Source organism: Falco rusticolus, chromosome 5, assembly GCF_015220075.1.
Source record: "Falco rusticolus isolate bFalRus1 chromosome 5, bFalRus1.pri, whole genome shotgun sequence".
Lineage (NCBI taxonomy): Eukaryota > Metazoa > Chordata > Aves > Falconiformes > Falconidae > Falco > Falco rusticolus.
Genome location: NC_051191.1, coordinates 85258129 through 85276997, shown reverse-complemented (window position 1 = coordinate 85276997; position 18869 = coordinate 85258129). Strand labels below are relative to the sequence as shown.

Sequence of the window (18869 nt, the reverse complement as noted above, 5' to 3'; positions counted from 1 at the left end):
AATAAAAATCTTTCTGTGTAATATAAATAAATCACTTTCATTCTGATACAGACACTGCACTAAGAGGTGGGATTTCTTTCTCCATAATTGCTTCGATTTCCTTTCAACAGAAGACTTTTTTTTTTTTTTCTATATTGGAAGCAATAATCTACTTTTCTAGTAGAAGCCTAATGCTTTTGGCTTCATTATTGATTCCTGAAAATGTCAATTTTTGGCTATTTTTTTCCTCCCATTTAAACTCACTTGAGAGTTATGTGGGTATTTCCCTACTTATGAATGATTGTTTCCTCTAGCTGGAGGAAGATTTTGAAAGCTGAAAGGAAATAACTGATCATCTTACTAGGGAAGTTTGACTCCATCTTAAACTAAAATAGCTGTAACTAACCAGGTGATTTAGATTTATATTTGAGAAAGCCTAGTGTTTTGATGGAATTTTTTGGGAGACAAAGGAGGAATATTAGTATGTAGTCTGTTCATCTTGTAATGAAGGCAAGAACAGTCTTATATTGACAGAATTAGAGCTTGAGCATAAAGGGAGAAGATTGCTATGCTAGAGCAAGGTTCAATCTTGGCTACTTGTCTGCCTCAACTACACTAGCTGGTAGTCTAATAGCAAGGTTTCCTTTTCGGGGTAAACATACATGGAGTTGTTTATGAATTCAAATATTGTAGGCACATCCAGGCTTTAGCATCCACTTTCTGCCCTGTAGAAACTAAGATTTTTATTAATGAAAATGAGAGGAAAGGACTATCGTATTTGTGTGTGTGTATATACATATAGATATATTTATATTTACTAGGTTCGTTTAACCTCTGTTCAGCTTTCAGGGTAGCATCCTTGTCTCCCAAATGTCCCACTTGCATTCTGCAAGGTAATCTGAAGTTGGATGTCTGCAACTGACTGAATTTTCTGTTGAGTAGGAAGGTTGGTCCCTTTCCTGGCACAACTAGTCTCTGTCTTGGCTGTCCTCAGTACCATGCTTGTACATGACAGCCTGTAATGAAGTTCTGTGTACTATTCTTAAATTGGCTTTCCTCTTTTGATATCTATCTTCACTTCCTCTTTCTTGAACAATATCTTAAGCAATGTCTATATAAGTGAGTATTGCAAGCTGAAACCTGTTAAATTTTAACCACACCCACTGAGTCATGCCATAGGATTTTCCCTATCAGACCAATCTCAAAAATGTTTTGAGCTTTTGGGTAACAAAGGAAGTAGCTGTCCTCCACCCAACAAATAAGGGGATTTGGGGGGGAGCAGAGAGGGAGTATGTCTTAAAATAACCAGCAGGGATGTATATTTTTTTTCCTTTGCTCTGTCGGAATCTTTTGAAACATCCCTCTCCCTAAAAGGTGTCTGTTCTTCTCCTTTAGGAAATTGAATTAGTCTTTCACTGCTCTCCAGTATGCTGAGTTAATATCACATTCTTCTTTGTCAGGCTGTTGATGGAAGTAAGTGGCATGACTTTATTTATTTAATTTTTTTTAGAAGTATAAACTGATGAAGGCCTTTTGCTCTGACCCTAGCAGGAAAACAGAGGAGCAGCAGAACTGGAAGCTATTGGCAAGTTCGCTCCATCAGCACCGTTGATATTTAATGTCTTACGGCATTTGTAGCACAGAAATATCTAGTATCACAAACCCCAATGCTTGGCAACTAATGTGGTGCTTTGCTTGGCTGGATATCAAAGTGGTTGTACCTGAGCAAGCAAATTTGACCTGGGTACGCTTGCAGCAGTTATACTGTATGTGTTAATCCTTTTCTTCTTTTGTGACTGGTATTAAAAATTCATGTTAGAAGTAAAGATTGCTGCTGTAGGAACTGCTCTAAACATAGGCAAGGATAGTAACCTCAGTTACAGCTTCTGGCAAATCCAGCGTGGTCATTGACTGCCTGAATTTTGCCTCTACATCAAAATAGCTCCTGAGAAGTTCTGCTTTTCGGGAGTCCCTTTCCTACTGCACATCTTAGAGTCCTTGTGGCTCTTTACTTGCCTTCTAGATCTCTCTCTCTTGTTCTTGGACTTTAAGTACGTTCTAGTTTACAGGTGCTGCATGCAGTGAAGATATGGGTGAAATTTTGATTCCACTGAATCTGAATCAAAGTTATGCACAGGGAACAGGTTATGATGCAAAGGGAATAACCTTACAGAAATTTAAAATAATGACCATCACAAGTTCTGTCATCAAACTTAATATACCTAGTCCTTAATTTACATGAAATACTTTTAAAATACAAAAAAAAAAAGTTTCCAATAAAAAATATAGAAGAAAAACCAAGCAATACATGGGAAGCACACTTCTGTATTTAGTCTTCTAAAAGTCTAATCCAAGTCTAAACTATAATGAAGGGTGGAAATAGTGTTTAAAGAATTAGGGTAATTTCCACTTTGTCGTTCTGTGGCTGCATTTTTAGGTGTGGAAAAGTGGAGCTTTTAAACCAGCTTGCTATCAAACAGCCCGCTCCTCTGCTAGAGAACTAGAGTGCCTTGAATTTGTCTGGGTGTTGTAAAGTCTGTAGGGACAGATGTAATTTAGTGTTTTATTATGCTATAAGCTTACTGATTTCATGTTTCTTCCTGAAACATACCTATCTGTTTTCCTATTGGAAAATAACCTTCTCTGTTAATAACTTGTAAGAATTGTTCCAAGTCTACTTTTTTAAAAAAAATCATACCTTGATGTAGAAAATGCAACCATATGGAAGAAGAAAAAGTTAACACATATGAAGTCTCATACCGATTGTTTGAAGTAGGTATGTATACAACTTGGTAAGAGACTGTCTTGGTTCCAACAAGGATTTATGATAAAAAGATGCAAACTCTTGCGATCATGTACCAGCTGGTTAACATTGTGTTGTGGGCACTGATACTCTTACCGTTATTCTCTACAGAAAGCAAGCTGATTGAATAAACGGCTAGACTGACTTAGCCTGAGGGCAGCTGGTCTGATTTAGCATACCAGTTGTAAGCGTGGGCAAATAAAGAAATCTCTTGGTAAAGAAGACAAACTGGAACACAGAGAACACAAACATGGATTACAGCAGGAGCAAAATTCTTTGTGCGGCCAAACTGAAATTTTTCTGGCAAAAATTAAATAGAGGGGGGGAAAAAGGCTTCTTTGGGATCAGTCAAAAATTTTGAGCCAGACGTGATATTTGAAGAGAGGAAGCTAGTGTATCCTCTCTTTTTGTTCCTTGAAATGATTTTTTTTCCGACCAAAAGCCAGTGGTCTTGAACAAATTTGTTAAACCACTTAAATTAGACTTCACAATATTTACAAGAATCAGATATTTCTTTTTATCTGAAACTGTTTATTGGATTCAGCATTGCCGTGCAAAGTTTTTGGTCCTGCTAAATAACTGGGTTTGGCAAACATATTGGCTGGAGAAACACCCAATTGTAATCAAGGACACTTGCTTTTCTCCTAAGGAAAAATACAGGTTTTAAAGATGTGGATGTATTTAGGTTTAAATCAACATGATTTTGTATCTTCTGAAGTCTTTAGCACCAGAGCAATCTGAAATGCTGCTCTGTCTTCTTACTGCCTTGTAGTGTACACACACGAGTTACACAGCCTGCCGCCTTTTAACAGTTATGCAGAATGGGGTTTTATATGAGCTGCCATCAAATACAAAACATGTATACGTATTCCTTTTGAATAAGTTGTCTGAAAGAAAGCCTAAGTTTCTCTGCCATCTGTTCTTTTTGCCTGCTTGTGTAGTTTTCAACATAGTACCTTTACTTTAAACTTCTAAAATGAGCCATTTCACAGATTAACCTCTCTTGGCTTCGGTGCCTTGCGGAAGTGAAGATGTTTAGCTGATGGCTTCTGTTCCGGGTAGTGGCTATAAGGTTTGGTAAGTGCCCTATCTGTTTTTCACCTACTTCAGAACCATGTGTTCACTGCTGATCAATAATTAACTCCTTGTTTGCCTATGAAATCCTTTCACCTAAACAAAGTACGCTTGCTGGACCATTGTGCATCGATTTGTGTGTTTGAGAGAGAGGGCCTATGTTAAGGCAATTATTAGCAGCAAATTCAATAATTGTTTTACAACATTTTCTTCTCTATACTAGCTCCCTTTTAGTCATGTCTAGGATAACATTTGTGATGAAGTAGATACAAGCTTGTTGTGGGTCCTAATCTTTAATTCACAGAAAGTTGCAAATCACCATTTTACAGCTCTTGAAGAGTTATCTGTTCTTGATTGCTCAGACTCAGCCTAGGCTATTCTGGGTAAAAAAACTGGTGATGCCAGTTAGTTATAAATGTCAGCCTTAGAGCAGTACTGTGAGTACACTATTTCAGTATGTTTTCATATGTAACATAAGAATCAGGGCCATAATTACTGGGTGTCAGAAGAGACAGTAATCTTCGCCAGTTAAAAGATGCAGACCTGCTTTTAGTGTTAAAGTGTATTGCTTGTGCTTCTCTTTCCATGCTTTGTTTTAATTTGGCATTTCAGTGTCAGGACATCCCAAAGGTACTGCTTCTTTTTGGGAATAGCATTGGTCATTGTGCTGCAGAGGCTGTTTTGCCAGTACGGACTAGACCTGTGCTCCTCCGTGCATGGCTTTTGCCCACAAGATGTTTTGATGTTGCTGGTGACCAAATGCAAATTATATTTGAACATGTGGGTAAGCAATGAGGATAAAATATGAAGTCTGCAGCATGTGCAGTGTTGTGAAGTAGAAGAAGCTAACATCATGGCTATATATATGAATAGATAATAAAGTTGTGTTGTCTTGGAAGACTTCAGCCTGAAAAATGTATTCTGTAGTCATTTGTCATATGACTAATAGTAATAGCTTGCAAGTAACCAATGCTAACTAGAACAATTACATGTATATATTAGACTTTCACAGAGGATAGAGGTTATAATTGCAGATACTAGAAATTAATGGTAAGGTGGAAGGGAGCAAGGTCTTTGGATTACTAATAATGATTTTCCGAACACTGTGGAACTTCCCAAAGCCTAGAGGAGACGATGTGATGCAATAGCTTAAAGAAAAAAAAACCACCAGGCTGACCCAGATAATTTCAGGCAGCTCAATCTTACATTGATCCCAAGAGGTGCGGGAAGAGGAGAAAAGGAGGGAGTAGCCAATATTGGACTTCTTGTTCTTAAAGAGTTAAGGAAAGGTGATACATGCTAATCAGTGTAGTTTAGACAGGAAAGTCTATCTGGCCTAATTTGATACTGTTCTTTAAAACTGTCAATATTACCAGCCACCCTTATAAAAGTAATTTCACTGATAGAATGCATTTTGTTTCCTTCTACCATTAGATTTGTACTGCATGAATCATTAAGAAATTTCAAAAATACAACCCCCAAATTCATCAAAACGGATAAAAGATAAGTAACTAATTGATGTCAGCTTTGATTCCTAGCTCACAGTCACAAGTCACAAAGCAAGGGATTTTAAGCAGGTATTCTGGGTATTAATTTTTAGCCTGCAATGTTTTAGCTTTTTATTACAGGGAAGAATGAAGTATTAGAAACCTACCTATAATGGAAAATTTGAATACTTAATTCATTAGACGGAATCACAGGAAGACTTGCTTCATGTGTATTTTAGTTTCATCTCTTCAGCCAGTCCCATAAGAATACATGAAGGTGTTCAAATCCCTGCACAGGAAGGAGCTTTAGGAACAGCGTTGTAAAGCCTCAAGGATAGAGATTGGAGATGACAGAAGCTAACCTAAAAGTCAAGATCATTTAGGTTTAACAGAACATGCCAGGCACTTCAGCATCATCTGCTTCACATCAGTTCCGGATCAAAGGAAGGAATCGTCCATTTGACCAGAGATTTCTTTTGTAAAAACTAAATTACAGGCGTTTTCACACCAGCTATCAAACTCTTAAGCACCAGCATTTAAATGGATCCTGAGCCAGAGATGAGGTTAGGACCAGAGCAGAAACGAGACAAAGATAACTTTTAACAAAAAAGTTATTGAAGTAGTTTACTAAGTCTTATGGTGAGTTCTTTACTCAAAACAGCGATTAATTAGTAATGAAATAATATTGGACTGTGTTTAGTTAAGATTTGTTCTTCAATATCAGCGCACACATTCTGGTCCAATTTAATTGTTGCTTGGATTCTGGGTTTTGAATTAATTTCGTACTTGATGTATGTGTCAAAGTGACTCATGGAAACAAGGGATTAACTCCATGCAAATGGAGTAGGAGGTATTTTAACTTGAAGTTCAGTGTGCTGCCTTGAAACTGTTTCAAGATGTCTGTAGTCTTACACTGTCCAAGTGATCATGATTGTTATCAGTTTTAGGCGGGGAGCATTTAGCTATTGGTCTTCATCAATGTTTGTCCAGCCATCTTCCCTGTCTCTTCAAAGGCCATATGGTCCCATATAGTTTGCATGGTATTAACCAAGCTGCCAGTTAGACCATTCTGCTGTTGAACAATATATCAAACCTAGAATCGATCAGGTTTTATTTTGAAGTAGTCTGAGGAAATGTTGTTCTTATTTCTGTCTGGATCTGGAGTGGAATTATTCTGATTTGGGGGTTTAGGTAATTTTTTTCATGAAAATATTAGCAAAACTTTATTGAAAAAGTTGTTGTGAACTTCTATCCATGAGAAAAATAGGTAGAGATTTTTTCACTTTCCAATAATCCCAGTGTACGGGAAACATGCTCAATAATTTTCTTGTTTAGTCAAATTTCTCATTGCTGGCAAAAGCCAGGAAACATTTTTTATATGGTTGATATAGTTGACGTTGGTAATTATCTTATCAAAAGGTATTTTCCTAATCATTGCTCTTTAGATAAATGTCAACAGAACCTAATCAAGACTAGATCAGAAGGATTTTGACTACAGGCAAGTCTTCAGGGTGACCTGTTAGCTGCCACTGAGAAGCCTGTTCGTTACCCATTACCTGAGGTACTTGGGAGTTAGTGGGAACCAAACTGAAGCTGACGACATGTTTGGAAGGGTTACTGACTTGCTGTTACGAGTATGCGGTGTATGGTGATCTGAACTAGATTTAGCTCTGCATCCGCTTCTAGTCCCCACACCTAATCCTTCAGCATTTTGCTTCCTAACTAGGAATGATCTTTTAGGAGATGTAGCATCTAACTGGGAAATTTCCATGAATGCCAGACACATGCTGGGTGTCTTTTCTGGGAAGACAAAAATATGCCCCCCTTCTTTCTAATCACGCAGGTCAAACATCCTGTAATTGTAAGTAATTTGAGTAATTGTTTTCTGCCTCTGGTACCCTGCTGCTTCAGTAGACAATGACCCAATCACAGTCTGTAGCGGGGCTGAAGCTGCTTCTCCTTGCTGCTTGTATCTTACTGAAGGTGGTGTGGAGGAGGGGAAGGAAGGTAGTTTAAACAGTTTTTTATCTCTATTGGATCCCTGTCAGTAAGGGGAGGAGGAGGTGAGGAGCAATGACCTGAGCGTAGCAAATGCTGTTACCCTCTTGCATCACAATTATTTCATTTCTGAGGGGAAGTTAAAAGCAGCAACAGCAATAAAAGCAGCAGTTTCTGCCTTGTCTTCCAGAGCAGCATCAACAGGCAGCTGTACCATGAGGCTCCGCTGCCTGCATCTTTTTTTCTTGCTTCTGCTTGGTGCATGGTGGCCAGACTCAGAGAAGCATTTGGTGGGAGCTATGAAGGTCAGGGAGCACTATATAGCTGCTCAGATCACTAGCTGGACCTACAGACTGAAATCCGAGGAAAAGTCCAGGTAACAAAGTACTGGATAAGAAGGATGAAACTTGTCCTGTCTTGTGACCGAAAGTGTTTTCTGCCTCCCACCTCCTGTGGAATTTTAGAGCCCAGGAGGACTTTAGAGCCTGATCTGTTGACTTCAGAGGAACTTGTGTGACTTTAAATGGCATGATCTGAACTGGAGCCAGTGAAGTATTCAAAGCTCCTTTTTATTTACTTCATTAGTGGATAGAATTATTTTTATGTTTTCATAGCACTTTTGTTAAGTATGTTCCAGGGCTTGCTTATATAATCTTCTGTCTGGGTTGATGTTTGTTGTTTGGGTTTTTTTGGTTGGTTTTTTTTTTTAATGTAATGATTTTAGGTTTGTGGAATTTAATCAATGTTAAGGAGCTGCGGTTTCATAAGATTTCGAAAACTTGCAGACTTTAGAATTTGCTGAAGGAAAAAATATGTTCCAATTTGTATACTATCACTTTCATTTAAATCGGAGCCAGATGACCTTTGGAACTAGCTTTGTTGTTTCTGAGTTGTTCAGTAGTTTTTGTGAAACGAACATTCTGAATTCTGCCAAGTAAAGGTTGTAGGATCAAGCATTGCGGTATTTCATTAAATAAAAATACTAATTTCATGGTTTCTTTCAGATAGCATTGCAGAATGGCTAGCGAACATGCATATGCCAATCAAGCATATAAAATACTATGTTGTATTACCACTGTTACCAGGTTTATAAACACTGCAAGTGCAATGCTACAGATGACAGAACTTGGACATAATTTAGAATCCTGTTTAAAACAGACTTCAGTCTTGTGCTGTGCTCTCTATAGTCACCATACACAGCTTTTATTTGCTCATGAAGTGGCATGAAATGGTATGAATTACTTGTTCTCCTACACTGAAGGGTGTATTTCAATACTACTCCATTTTTTTTTTATATTGGTGGATGGCTTGTTTTCTTTACTTTTTAGTTTGTGATTATTTTTTTTTAAAAAAATGTGTATTGCATTTCTGGATGTTACAGAAAGGACATTTCCAGTTCAGATTTAGACTTTCTAACTATTCATTTTTAAAGACTTAATTAGAACAGAGTTTCTATGATTTCTATAACTCCTCTTGGAAGTTTAATACAACTGGTATAATAAGCATAACGTCAAACTGGCAAGACAGACAAGTTGTAGGAATATGAAGATATATGTAGGAATATGAAGATAAATGTTATTTAAGTATTGACCTGGACATGTGAATTTAGTAGTTAGAACTTCATTCTCGTCTGCACTGGATGGATCAGTATAAGAATGAACTGCTGTTTTGTTAAATTTGACATTGTGGATAGACTGTTTTCATGCAGCAGAGACCCACAAGACTGCCTCAAATCTCAGGTGAAATACTCTGTGATTAACTAATTTTTCATACACAGTGCCTATTGAGATATGTCACATAAGTATTTAGAGCAAGTCACATCCTGGATAAGTCTGATGAATTTTGTAGAACTTAAAGAAATGTAACTTAAAAAAAAAACACACAAAAAAAACAATAACCAAACAACAAAAAAACTAACCAGAACTTACAAAGATACTCACTAAGAAAGAGTTAATGGCTTGGATCCCAAAGGCATTTGGGTATGTAACTTACTGTGATTTCAGTGGAAGCTGAATGCCTAAATACAGTGTAAGAATCTGATACTTTGCTGCTTTTGGTTCTAAGTAATTGAAAAGAGGCTGAAAAGAAAATGAACTTCCTGAACTATTTCCTTAATTTTCCGGTCATACAGGCTAGAAAAGGACACAACTTCTTTGAGTGTCAGTAGACTTATCTTTGTAGAGATTTTTTACCATGTACAAGTGGTATTTGTAAGACACTTCAGAACAAAATGAAAACGTGCTATTTGTGCGTGCAGCGTTGCTGCTGCCGTTCCCGAAAGTTACGTAACTAGACCTGCTGGCATCGTCTGAGGTCTCTGAAGTGTTAGTAAGCTGTGTATTTTGTTCCTTCTAGCTGTACAATTGGCGCTGATAAATTCCCTCTTCCTCCCCATAGTCTTATGTGTGCATATCCCAGTGGACATTGCCACATTAGGGCAGCGCTCGTCAACGAATGTTATGGACTGGGTCTTTCCCCTTAAAGACTGAAGCAAAATTTTATCAGTGACTTTAAAGACGGAAATGAATTGAAACATGAATTGCTTCTGTCTGAGTCTTCTGCTGTGAGAGAGCATCACAGAGGGATGTATGAGAGATACCTACAGAAAGAGATCTCCCCCTTATGGGCCCTGGATGTCACTGGAGCGAGCTCACTGTGCTACCTCTGCCCAGCCACTCTGTGCTTGAGCAGCCTGAAAGGGCATTATAAAAAAAAATCACATGGAATTACCGTTGGATCCAGTCATCATACATACTATAAGAAACAAACCAACAAATATAAATCTAAATACAGGCTATTATCCCTCCAGTCCTCATCGTTACTTCCATTCCAGAAGTGTTGCGTGCTGGTTTCCTTCTGCTTGCCTAAATATTTGCTAAGAAAACATTGTGTGGTCTACTGGGTGCCTGAATCATTTGCAAAACTAAGGACACTTGCCGTGTTTCTCAGAAAGCAATTTTCTGACTTGCTGAGAGATCCTTAGTTGTTGTCAGGGAACAGTTTTGTGCTTGCCTCCAAGGTCATTGCTGCTTCAGGAGCTTGCTGTTAACGCTGTTGTACAATCCTTGTGGTGAGTCTTGAAGTTCAAGCATGGAGCTGAGTAAAGAGAAATTTAGGTTTCTTTCAATGTGTTTTGTCAGGTGCTTTCTTGGGTAAGCATGGTCAAAGCATCTTCCTCTGTGTCGTAAACAGAGTCAAAAGGACCTATAGAAACCACCAGGAAAATCAGGGGTAAACTGTGCTAGGTACCATAACTGAATGTCTGGTACGAAGTGGCCTAGCTCAGGAATGTCATAGATTCAGTAGAGGTAGAGGAGAAGACACTGCAAAGAGTTGGACTGTGTGCCTTGCCTTCAGCAAAATGTGCACGTGGTTGAGTGTAGTTCCAGGAGTCGTTTTCTGAAATATCCATTAAACAGCAAGGGCATCTCTGGGAATCTTTGTCCTTCTGATTTATTTGTTTATAACTCTTTTGGTTTCAGATTGGAACATTCAGATCCTGTGTTTAAGAAAATTTCTTACAGAGAATATGAAGTGGATTTTAAAAAAGAAAAGCCAGCAAATATATTTGCAGGTAAGCAGGAAGGAAATACTCTTGAGTATTTGGGGGTTTGCTTGTTATGAAGCCAGTAACAAGCTAAGCAAGCTTGTATTTTTGTGTCCATTTGTGCTTATTTGTTTTGCACATAAACCAAATAAGCATGGGGGTTGAGGTATCTGCTGTGCACTGGGCTTTCAGAGTCCGTAGAGTGGTTGGATTTTCAGAGGCTGGGGCTCAGTGCTATCTGCAAATGGATTGCACGGTGCAAAGTTGTTCTCTTTGGTTTTAGCATCTGATGAGACTTCGCATACACATTTAGACTTGTATGGTAACAGTTGTAGTGGTGACGCTATAAATTCGTGTGGAAGGAGCCTAAGGCCTGAGGCTAGATATGTTTCTGATAGAACTGTGGAAAGGAAAAGAAAACCTGTGAGGTTGGGTGGAAAGATGGAACTGATTATTTCTTTAGATAATATTTTGGGATTGAAAGCTCTTTTTGTTCTGTAACTTCTGGCATTGAGAGTGCCACTCAAAGAAATGCCTTTCTTTAAACTCTTACTCTATAAAGTATCTGCCTTCCTAAAACAGTTTAATTAAATCATATGTGAAGGATTCCTAGAAATTCCCAAGGAACCTCAACATGAACCTTTTGATATATTTTCTGTATCTAGAAATAACTTTTTGTTTTGTAAATCTACAATTTTCCTGTGATTTTTCTTAGTTGCCAGATAATACAATTTATAACATTTCCCACTGTGAGCTGCAGGTTTTAAATTTCCACATGCCTTTTTACAGGTAAATCTTCATTGAAGTGGTGTTACATTCTCTGCCTGTATTAAATTTGCAACTTGTACTTTGAGAGCTCTTATTCCCTAATGGGGAGGGAGAACTCTTCATTTCACTAAACATACTGTTTTGCTCACATTTTCCTCTTTCTTTATCTTAAATAACTACAGGACTTCTGGGACCAACTCTGCGTGCTGAAGTGGGAGATACTTTAGTAGTTCACCTTAAGAATATGGCTGACAAGCCAGTCAGTATTCATCCCCAAGGCATAGTTTACAACAAAAATGCAGAAGGTAAATGCCATGTGTTTTGTTCATTTACTTGTAGGCTATTGCATGAAATATTGAGAGGGGCCCAGACCAATGTTTAAGGAGATGTATAACACAAATACCTGTTGATTCTGGATTGAAACTTCACACCCTTTGTTAGCTCCTTCCTTCTTCACCAGTGTAACACTAGGAATGTCATCCGACCTGCACAGTCTCCTGTGTGCTACTACTGTTTCACAGAATCACGGAATGGTTGAGGTAGGAAGGCAGCTCTGGAGGTTTCCTGGTCCAACTATCATGTAATTGCAAAATATTCTATTTCAGGAATGTAAACTCTTAAATATAGGTCTTAAAAAACTTTTTCAAATCCCTTGCAATCGTGTGCATCAAGGAGTTATTGGTAAGGCAGTTAACAGTGCTGATCAAGTTGTTCTGATAGTCAGCATTTCATGCTCAGCTACGTGGTGTTCTGCTCCTAGATCCCTCATAAGACTAGCAAAAAGAGATTGTATACTGTGACCAAATTGACAGTTAAATGTCTGCACTAGCACAGAGTGAGTTTGATTTCCCTGCCCTGGCTGCTGAGCCTGAGCTGTGACCTGCAGTTTACAAACTGACTCGAGGCTTTGTTTGTTGTGTTTGTACAAAGGGTTTTGCAACCCCATCTCATGGAGTTGAACAGAACATGTTGTTGGAAGTGACAGGCTGTTCAGATTGACTATCTTATGAATGTGCCTTTTACACCTGGGATTTTGATTCTCTGGCTCCCCTTTGTCACATTGCAGATTTGTTGGATATGGTAGGCATAGATATGAGCCTTTACTGCTATCTGGATATGCAGTGCACAAAAGGTCTCGGGCAGCAAGGCAGTGCTAGCCCACGCAATGGCTTTATGAGAGATAATTAGGATGTTGACAGAGTGGTCAGTATTCCTCCACAGAGTATCAGCGAGCAGAGGCTGAAGCTTCACACTATCCTGTTAACCCTAGTCAGACTGATGAAGAGCCCCCACCTTTTGGCAGTGAGGGCAGTTCTAGGAAATCTTTATAATCTGTAAGAAACAGGATGGTGGAATAGCTGCTCTCCACAGTGTGAGTGGGATCATGAGCTATCTGTTTGGAGCTGAAGTATCATATTGGCAAGAAACAAACCAAGCTTTTGCAATTGATTGTAGGAAGATATTCCAGATGCTTTAATTGCTCTTTGTCTTCATGGCACTCTACTGACTCTTTTCTTGGCAGGGTCCCTGTATGATGACAGAACGTCGTCTGCAGAAAAACGAGATGATGCTGTACTTCCAGGCCATGTCCACACATATGTGTGGGATATAACAGAAGAAGTTGGTCCAAGAGAAGCTGACCTTCCTTGTCTTACTTATGCATATTATTCTCATGAGAACATGGCAACAGATTTTAACTCTGGTCTGATTGGAGCGCTGCTTATCTGTAAGAAAGGTAATTAAATACTTTGAGACTACTATAATGTAATATGGTTTCATTTCTTAATAAAGTTAAAGTTGTATGATAATGAGGGAAGATACATTCTTTTCACATCTTTACATGCAGTGTAAAGTAAAAGATGTTGAAAACCATGTAGATGTTAAGGGTTTTAAATGCCAGCTTTCATGCAAATCCTTCCTATCATTTATAGGATGGTCAGAGAGCGCTATTAATAAATACATTTGCCTGTACTGGTTGCATATTCAGTTGCTTAACTGCTGAATATATGACCTTAGATTTTCTGCCTTAGAATAAATATTTTTAAAGCTTCATTCAAAATGGTTTAGCCATTCCGGAGAATAAGGCAGGCAATAATTGTTTTACCCATGCTTTTTAAAGTCTGACTGATTAAGAGGCTGTAGCCCACTCTCCTCTGTAACAAGGGTTTGAAATTGCAGAGCAGTATGTGCCTTTTGCTAGTCATTTGAAAATATGGCCAAATATGAACAGATTAAAAGTCTTCAAAAATTGCTTTGCATGTGATTAGGGACTTGAGATTTTAGCAGTTTGGGTCATTGAATTCCATCTCCACTAATATGAACTGGTGTCTTGTTGGACTTGCAAATGTGCTGCTAGGTACATAACCACTAATGCAAGGAAGACTGAAACAGCATGCCACTGTGTAAGCTACTTAAACTGCTTCCTGGTCCCTTAAATCCTAAATTTTTCCAAGTTAAATATCCTTCTTTTAAGCTTTAAGAAAGCTCTGTGAGTTATTTAGCTTCATCCTCTTTCCCTGCAGTTTGATTCAAACATTTTGTATAGACTGCATGGACTTGGACCTTGAAGCTTTCCTGAAAGTAAACATAAAACTGGTTCAGTGTGGGTTGTGCAAGGGAGGAACTCTTCTCACCAATAGCTATCCACTTAATTGCAGAACACACTCATATCACTGTGAAGGAGTAGCATTAATATTAATTATGTTCCTCCTGAAGTTTTTTGAGAATTAGGGCTTTTAGTATTATATAGGACTTGTTCTTTTCCTAATTTGCTTGGGTTTTCTCTGTCTGTGTTCATGTGTATGTGTGTGCATTTTATGGTGTACTGTTGGAGTTAATCTGGACAAATGCTTTGGAATTACTTGCTTTCCTTCCTTCTCAGGCTTCTCAAATTCACGCATATATTGTGGACTTGAGTTGAATGTGAGTTTGAGATGGATTGGTCTGACCGCTACCTTCAAGACAATTTGAACATATATTTCTAGCTACAGCAAAGACAAATGGCTAACTATTCACATTTTTAAGAATTCTGAACAGGGTTTCTTTGGCTGGGCACTGCATGTGGTAGGCGTGCAGCATGCTGTGTGTTTGGTCTGGCTGGTATGGAGTTACATTTCTTCACAGCAGCTCATTGCAGTGTTGTGTTTTGGCTTTGTGGCTGAATAGCATTGGTAATACACTCATGTTTTAGCTATTGCTGAACAGTGCTTGCATAGTGTCAAGGCTTTCTCTTTTTCCTGTTCAGACCTCCCTAGCTAACATGCTGGGGGTAGGTGAGAGACTGGGAGGGAACACAGCTGGAAAGATGAACCAAAGTGGCCAAAGGGATATTTCATACCATGTAATGTCATTCTTGGCAATAAATACTGGAGGCAGAGGAAGAAGCAGCAGTGCAGGGGGGAATGAGGGGTGTTGACTTCCAGGGTGGCTGTTCCTGAGAGACTGGCTGGGCATCAGTCTGCTTGTGGGAGATGATGAGTGATTGCTTTCATGTTGCTTGGGTTTTTTCCCCTCTTTCCTTCACCTGTTGAGCCACCTTCATCAACGCAGAAGTCTTCTCACTTCTGTTCCTCCTGTTCTCTCCCCTGTCCTGCTGGGGGCAGGGAGGCATTGAAGTGGCTGTGTGCGTGCTTGGCTGCCGGCTGGGGCTGACCCACCACTGCTTGACACATTAAAGCAGTGTAGGTGGTATAACCTGGGAAGGTTATAAAAAGTGGGCTGTTGAGTTAAAGCACTGACTGAATGTTCTTTGTGTGACAAGCAGATCAATTCCTCTGTTGATCTGAGACTTCCTTTGTGCACGAAAACAGGACTTTGTAGCCTCTCATAAATAAAAAGGAGTGCATTAAAGATAACTGCTTCCACCGCCAGTGTCTCACCCTAAGTAGAATAATCAGCAAGTTCCCAAATTTTGGGTTTTGCAGTCCAGAGGGACATCTATTTTAGCCCTGATTATGTATTGAAGGTAGCAAATGGAAGTTTTTGATGTGAGAAATCTACAGAAAGAATCAGTAAAATCACACCAGTTCTTTGTGGCATGTCCAGAATGATTTCTACATGTTGATAGAAATCACACCTGTATTACAATCTCAGCTAGATGGTTTCTTATAGCCAATCCCATTCAGCAGTATTTGCCAAAGTCTTTTGTATGTAAAGGTTGTTTGCTGCGTGGTTGGTTTTATGCTTTTTAAAGGAGCTGATAACCTCTGCAGGGTTCTTGAAAAGGCAGTGTTCATGCTGCAGGTGACTGCCGTCATTCTTCTTGCCTCACAGTCTCAAAACAGAGGCCAGTGTCTGACTGTGGATGGAAGGCTGTTTGGCGATCCCTACAACATATTGCCAGAATTGTCTGAGACAATTAATTACATGTTATTTAATCTCCTCTAGGATATTACAGACCTTTGATTTCGTGGTTACCCAACCAAAAAGTACTTTCAGAAATAAAATAACTTCATGAGCATTCCTAAGGTCTTGTTTTGGTCAGGCTTAGCCAGTACATGTTAACAGCTGAAGCAAGCTTATTAAATACGTATTAATGCCACTTCATTGATGTGAAAATTGCTTTACTACTACTTCAAATTAAGACTTGTTCTTTCTTCTTCATAGGAAGCCTAAATGAGGATGGGTCACAGAAACTTTTTGACAAGGAATATGTACTGATGTTTGGTGTGTTTGACGAAAACCAGAGTTGGCAAAGATCAGCATCACTCAAGTACACAATTAATGGCTATGCTGATGGAACGTTACCAGGTACTGTTCAGGCTTATGTGAAATGAAATTAACATTGGTGAAGACTCTGTGTGCTTTTTATGCAAGAGAACAGGAATGCAGAGGGATGTGATACAGCCTTTTTTTAGAGCAAGTCTATGAGCATCTAAATTCTAGAAGAGAACCTATGTGCTGGAAGGAAGTCGTGCCATATTGCTGAAATTACAGAATTACTTCTTGGAATAGTTTTGCTTGAAGAACAGGGTTGCTAACTTTAAAAGAATAATAAATCCTTCAATTTTTTTTTACTCAGCTGATGGGAGTGATGTTAAGTGAACTGCTAGTTTTACAGGATATAGAACATACTAGGTGAAGAACTTCCTGCATGTAGAAAATCCGTTTCCATTAAATTAGACAATTAAGTGGGAAGACTAGGAAGGTAGTAATGGGCTATTCTATTGCTAGTGTTTTCCCCTTGTTCTCCTAAGTAACTACTTTCATATCTCTGTCCAGTCCATTCAACAAATACAAAAGACTGTCTTAGGTGGGTTTTTTTAAACAAGTATTAGATAAGGCAGTTACTGTCATTAGATACAACCTTATTATTTAGCTTTGATCCTTGCCTTTTTCTCTTGTCTCTCCTCTTTTTTCTCCTTTTTCCTCCAAACAAAGACAGATCAGCTTTCCAAAAGAGGCTGCTGGTTTTCTTGCTTCTTCCCCAGCTCACTTAAGTCAGGCTGTCACTTGCATGTGAGATTTAAACACCTGGCTTCCACTGGCTTCCACAGGATTTTGGTATCTGTTCCATTTACAAGCTTCTGAAACTTGCTCTTGTTGCAAACACTGATCACAGGAGTGATTATTTTTTTAAATGTTTTGATCAAAGATTCATTTCAGACCTAGTGGGCATAGGGAACTTGCATTATTGGCCTGTATTCTGAACCCTGCTGTCATTTCTCTTTCAGATCTAGAGGCTTGTGCATATGACAACATTAGCTGGCATTTGATAGGAATGAGTTCCAAGCCAGAAATCTTCTCCATTCACATCAATGGCCAGTCCATGGAGCAAAGACATCACCGAGTTTCCACCATTAACCTAGTGGGAGGAGCATCAACCACAGTAAACATGACAGTGAGTGAGGAAGGAAGGTGGCTGATATCTTCTCTTGTCCAAAAGCACCTGCAAGGCAAGGAAACTATTTATTAGGCAACTGTAGAGTTGTCCTTCTCTTCTTTATGTCCCAAATGTCTTATACTGTTTTGCAATTGGTACAGTTACTGTGTTTCAGATGGTTGTCAGTTCACTAAGAAACCACTGCAGAACAGGGCGTTCTGTTGGGATGAGAAGCACGTGCTAAGCTAAAAGGCATTCTTATCTGCAGCTTTACTGCTGTGTGCAGATCACAGAGCAACAGCGAATCTGTACTCCAGTGCCTAAGTCTGTGAGCTGTTCAGATAAGCACCGTTATAAAATGAGTAAAGAACCACCCGTTTCCTGAGAAAGTGAGCACTTTCAGCTAAGAGTTACTCAATCTGATTAAAATATTTGCTGTTCCTGATTTGAAAGTGAGTATCTCTCAGCAGTGATCAGAATTCTGTTTTAAAGAATGAGAGAAATGTCTCTCCTACAAGAGCTGGACGATATGTTTTGGAAAAAAAAACAAACAGCAGGAAAGTAAAAAGCTTTTTATCTGTTCAGCTGGTATCCTCAAAGAGGGCCAGCTGAGAGAACCTTTGTATTCCGTTGGGTTAATGTGGGCTCCTTGGAAGGCTCCTGGCCTATATATAGTCTACATGGATTCAGGCTTTTCAAGCCTGAAAAGATGGCAATCCGAGGAACAAACACTTGCTGGCAGCCTAGCTAAAGAAGTGTGAAATGCAGCTGAAGTGGTAAGGGTGCATAAAATGGAAAATCACTATAGTACTGTTTCTTCTCAATTAGCTGGAATGCATGGTTACCTCACTGTAAGAGACTGTGGGGACAAGGAGGTGAAGAAGAGTCGTCTCTCCTATAAAGAACGTCTTATGATCAAAAGCTGGGAATATTTCATTGCTGCAGAAGAAATTACTTGGGATTATGCCCCAAATATTCCAGACAGCCTTGATAGGTAAAATAATATTTGTCAACATAATATAGAATGTTAACATGAAATGACAAAATAATTCAGGTTGGAGAGGACCTCTGGGGATCCAACGGCAAAGTTGGATCCACTTGCACAGGAGGACCTTATCCACTTGAGTTTTTACTGTCTATAAGGATGAGGACTCCTCAACTTCTCTGGGCGCCTTTGCAACATCAGAGTGAAAATTTTTTTCCTTATATATAATCAGACTTTCTCATGTTGCACTTTGTGTCCATTGTGTCTCATTTCTTCACTGTGCATCTCTGAGAAGAGTCTGGTTCTGTTTTCTCTGATGTCCTATTTGATAGTTGAAGATAAGATGTTCCCTTAGCCGTGTCTCCACACAACTGAATAAACCAAGACTTTGCTTCTATGTCATGTGC

General features: G+C 39.0%; 1 protein-coding gene across 1 annotated transcript in view; it reads left to right on the top strand.

Annotated features, from left to right (window-relative positions):
* Positions 1–7462: 7462 nt before the first annotated feature.
* Positions 7463–18869, top strand: part of F5 (coagulation factor V) — a 34824-nt gene continuing 23417 nt past the window's right edge. Inside the window, 7 exon segments of the mRNA XM_037387640.1 lie at positions 7463–7717; positions 10824–10915; positions 11839–11961; positions 13179–13391; positions 16262–16405; positions 17329–17550; positions 18306–18471. Coding sequence (XP_037243537.1) covers positions 7557–7717; positions 10824–10915; positions 11839–11961; positions 13179–13391; positions 16262–16405; positions 17329–17550; positions 18306–18471 — 1121 coding nt within the window. The 5' untranslated portion in view covers positions 7463–7556.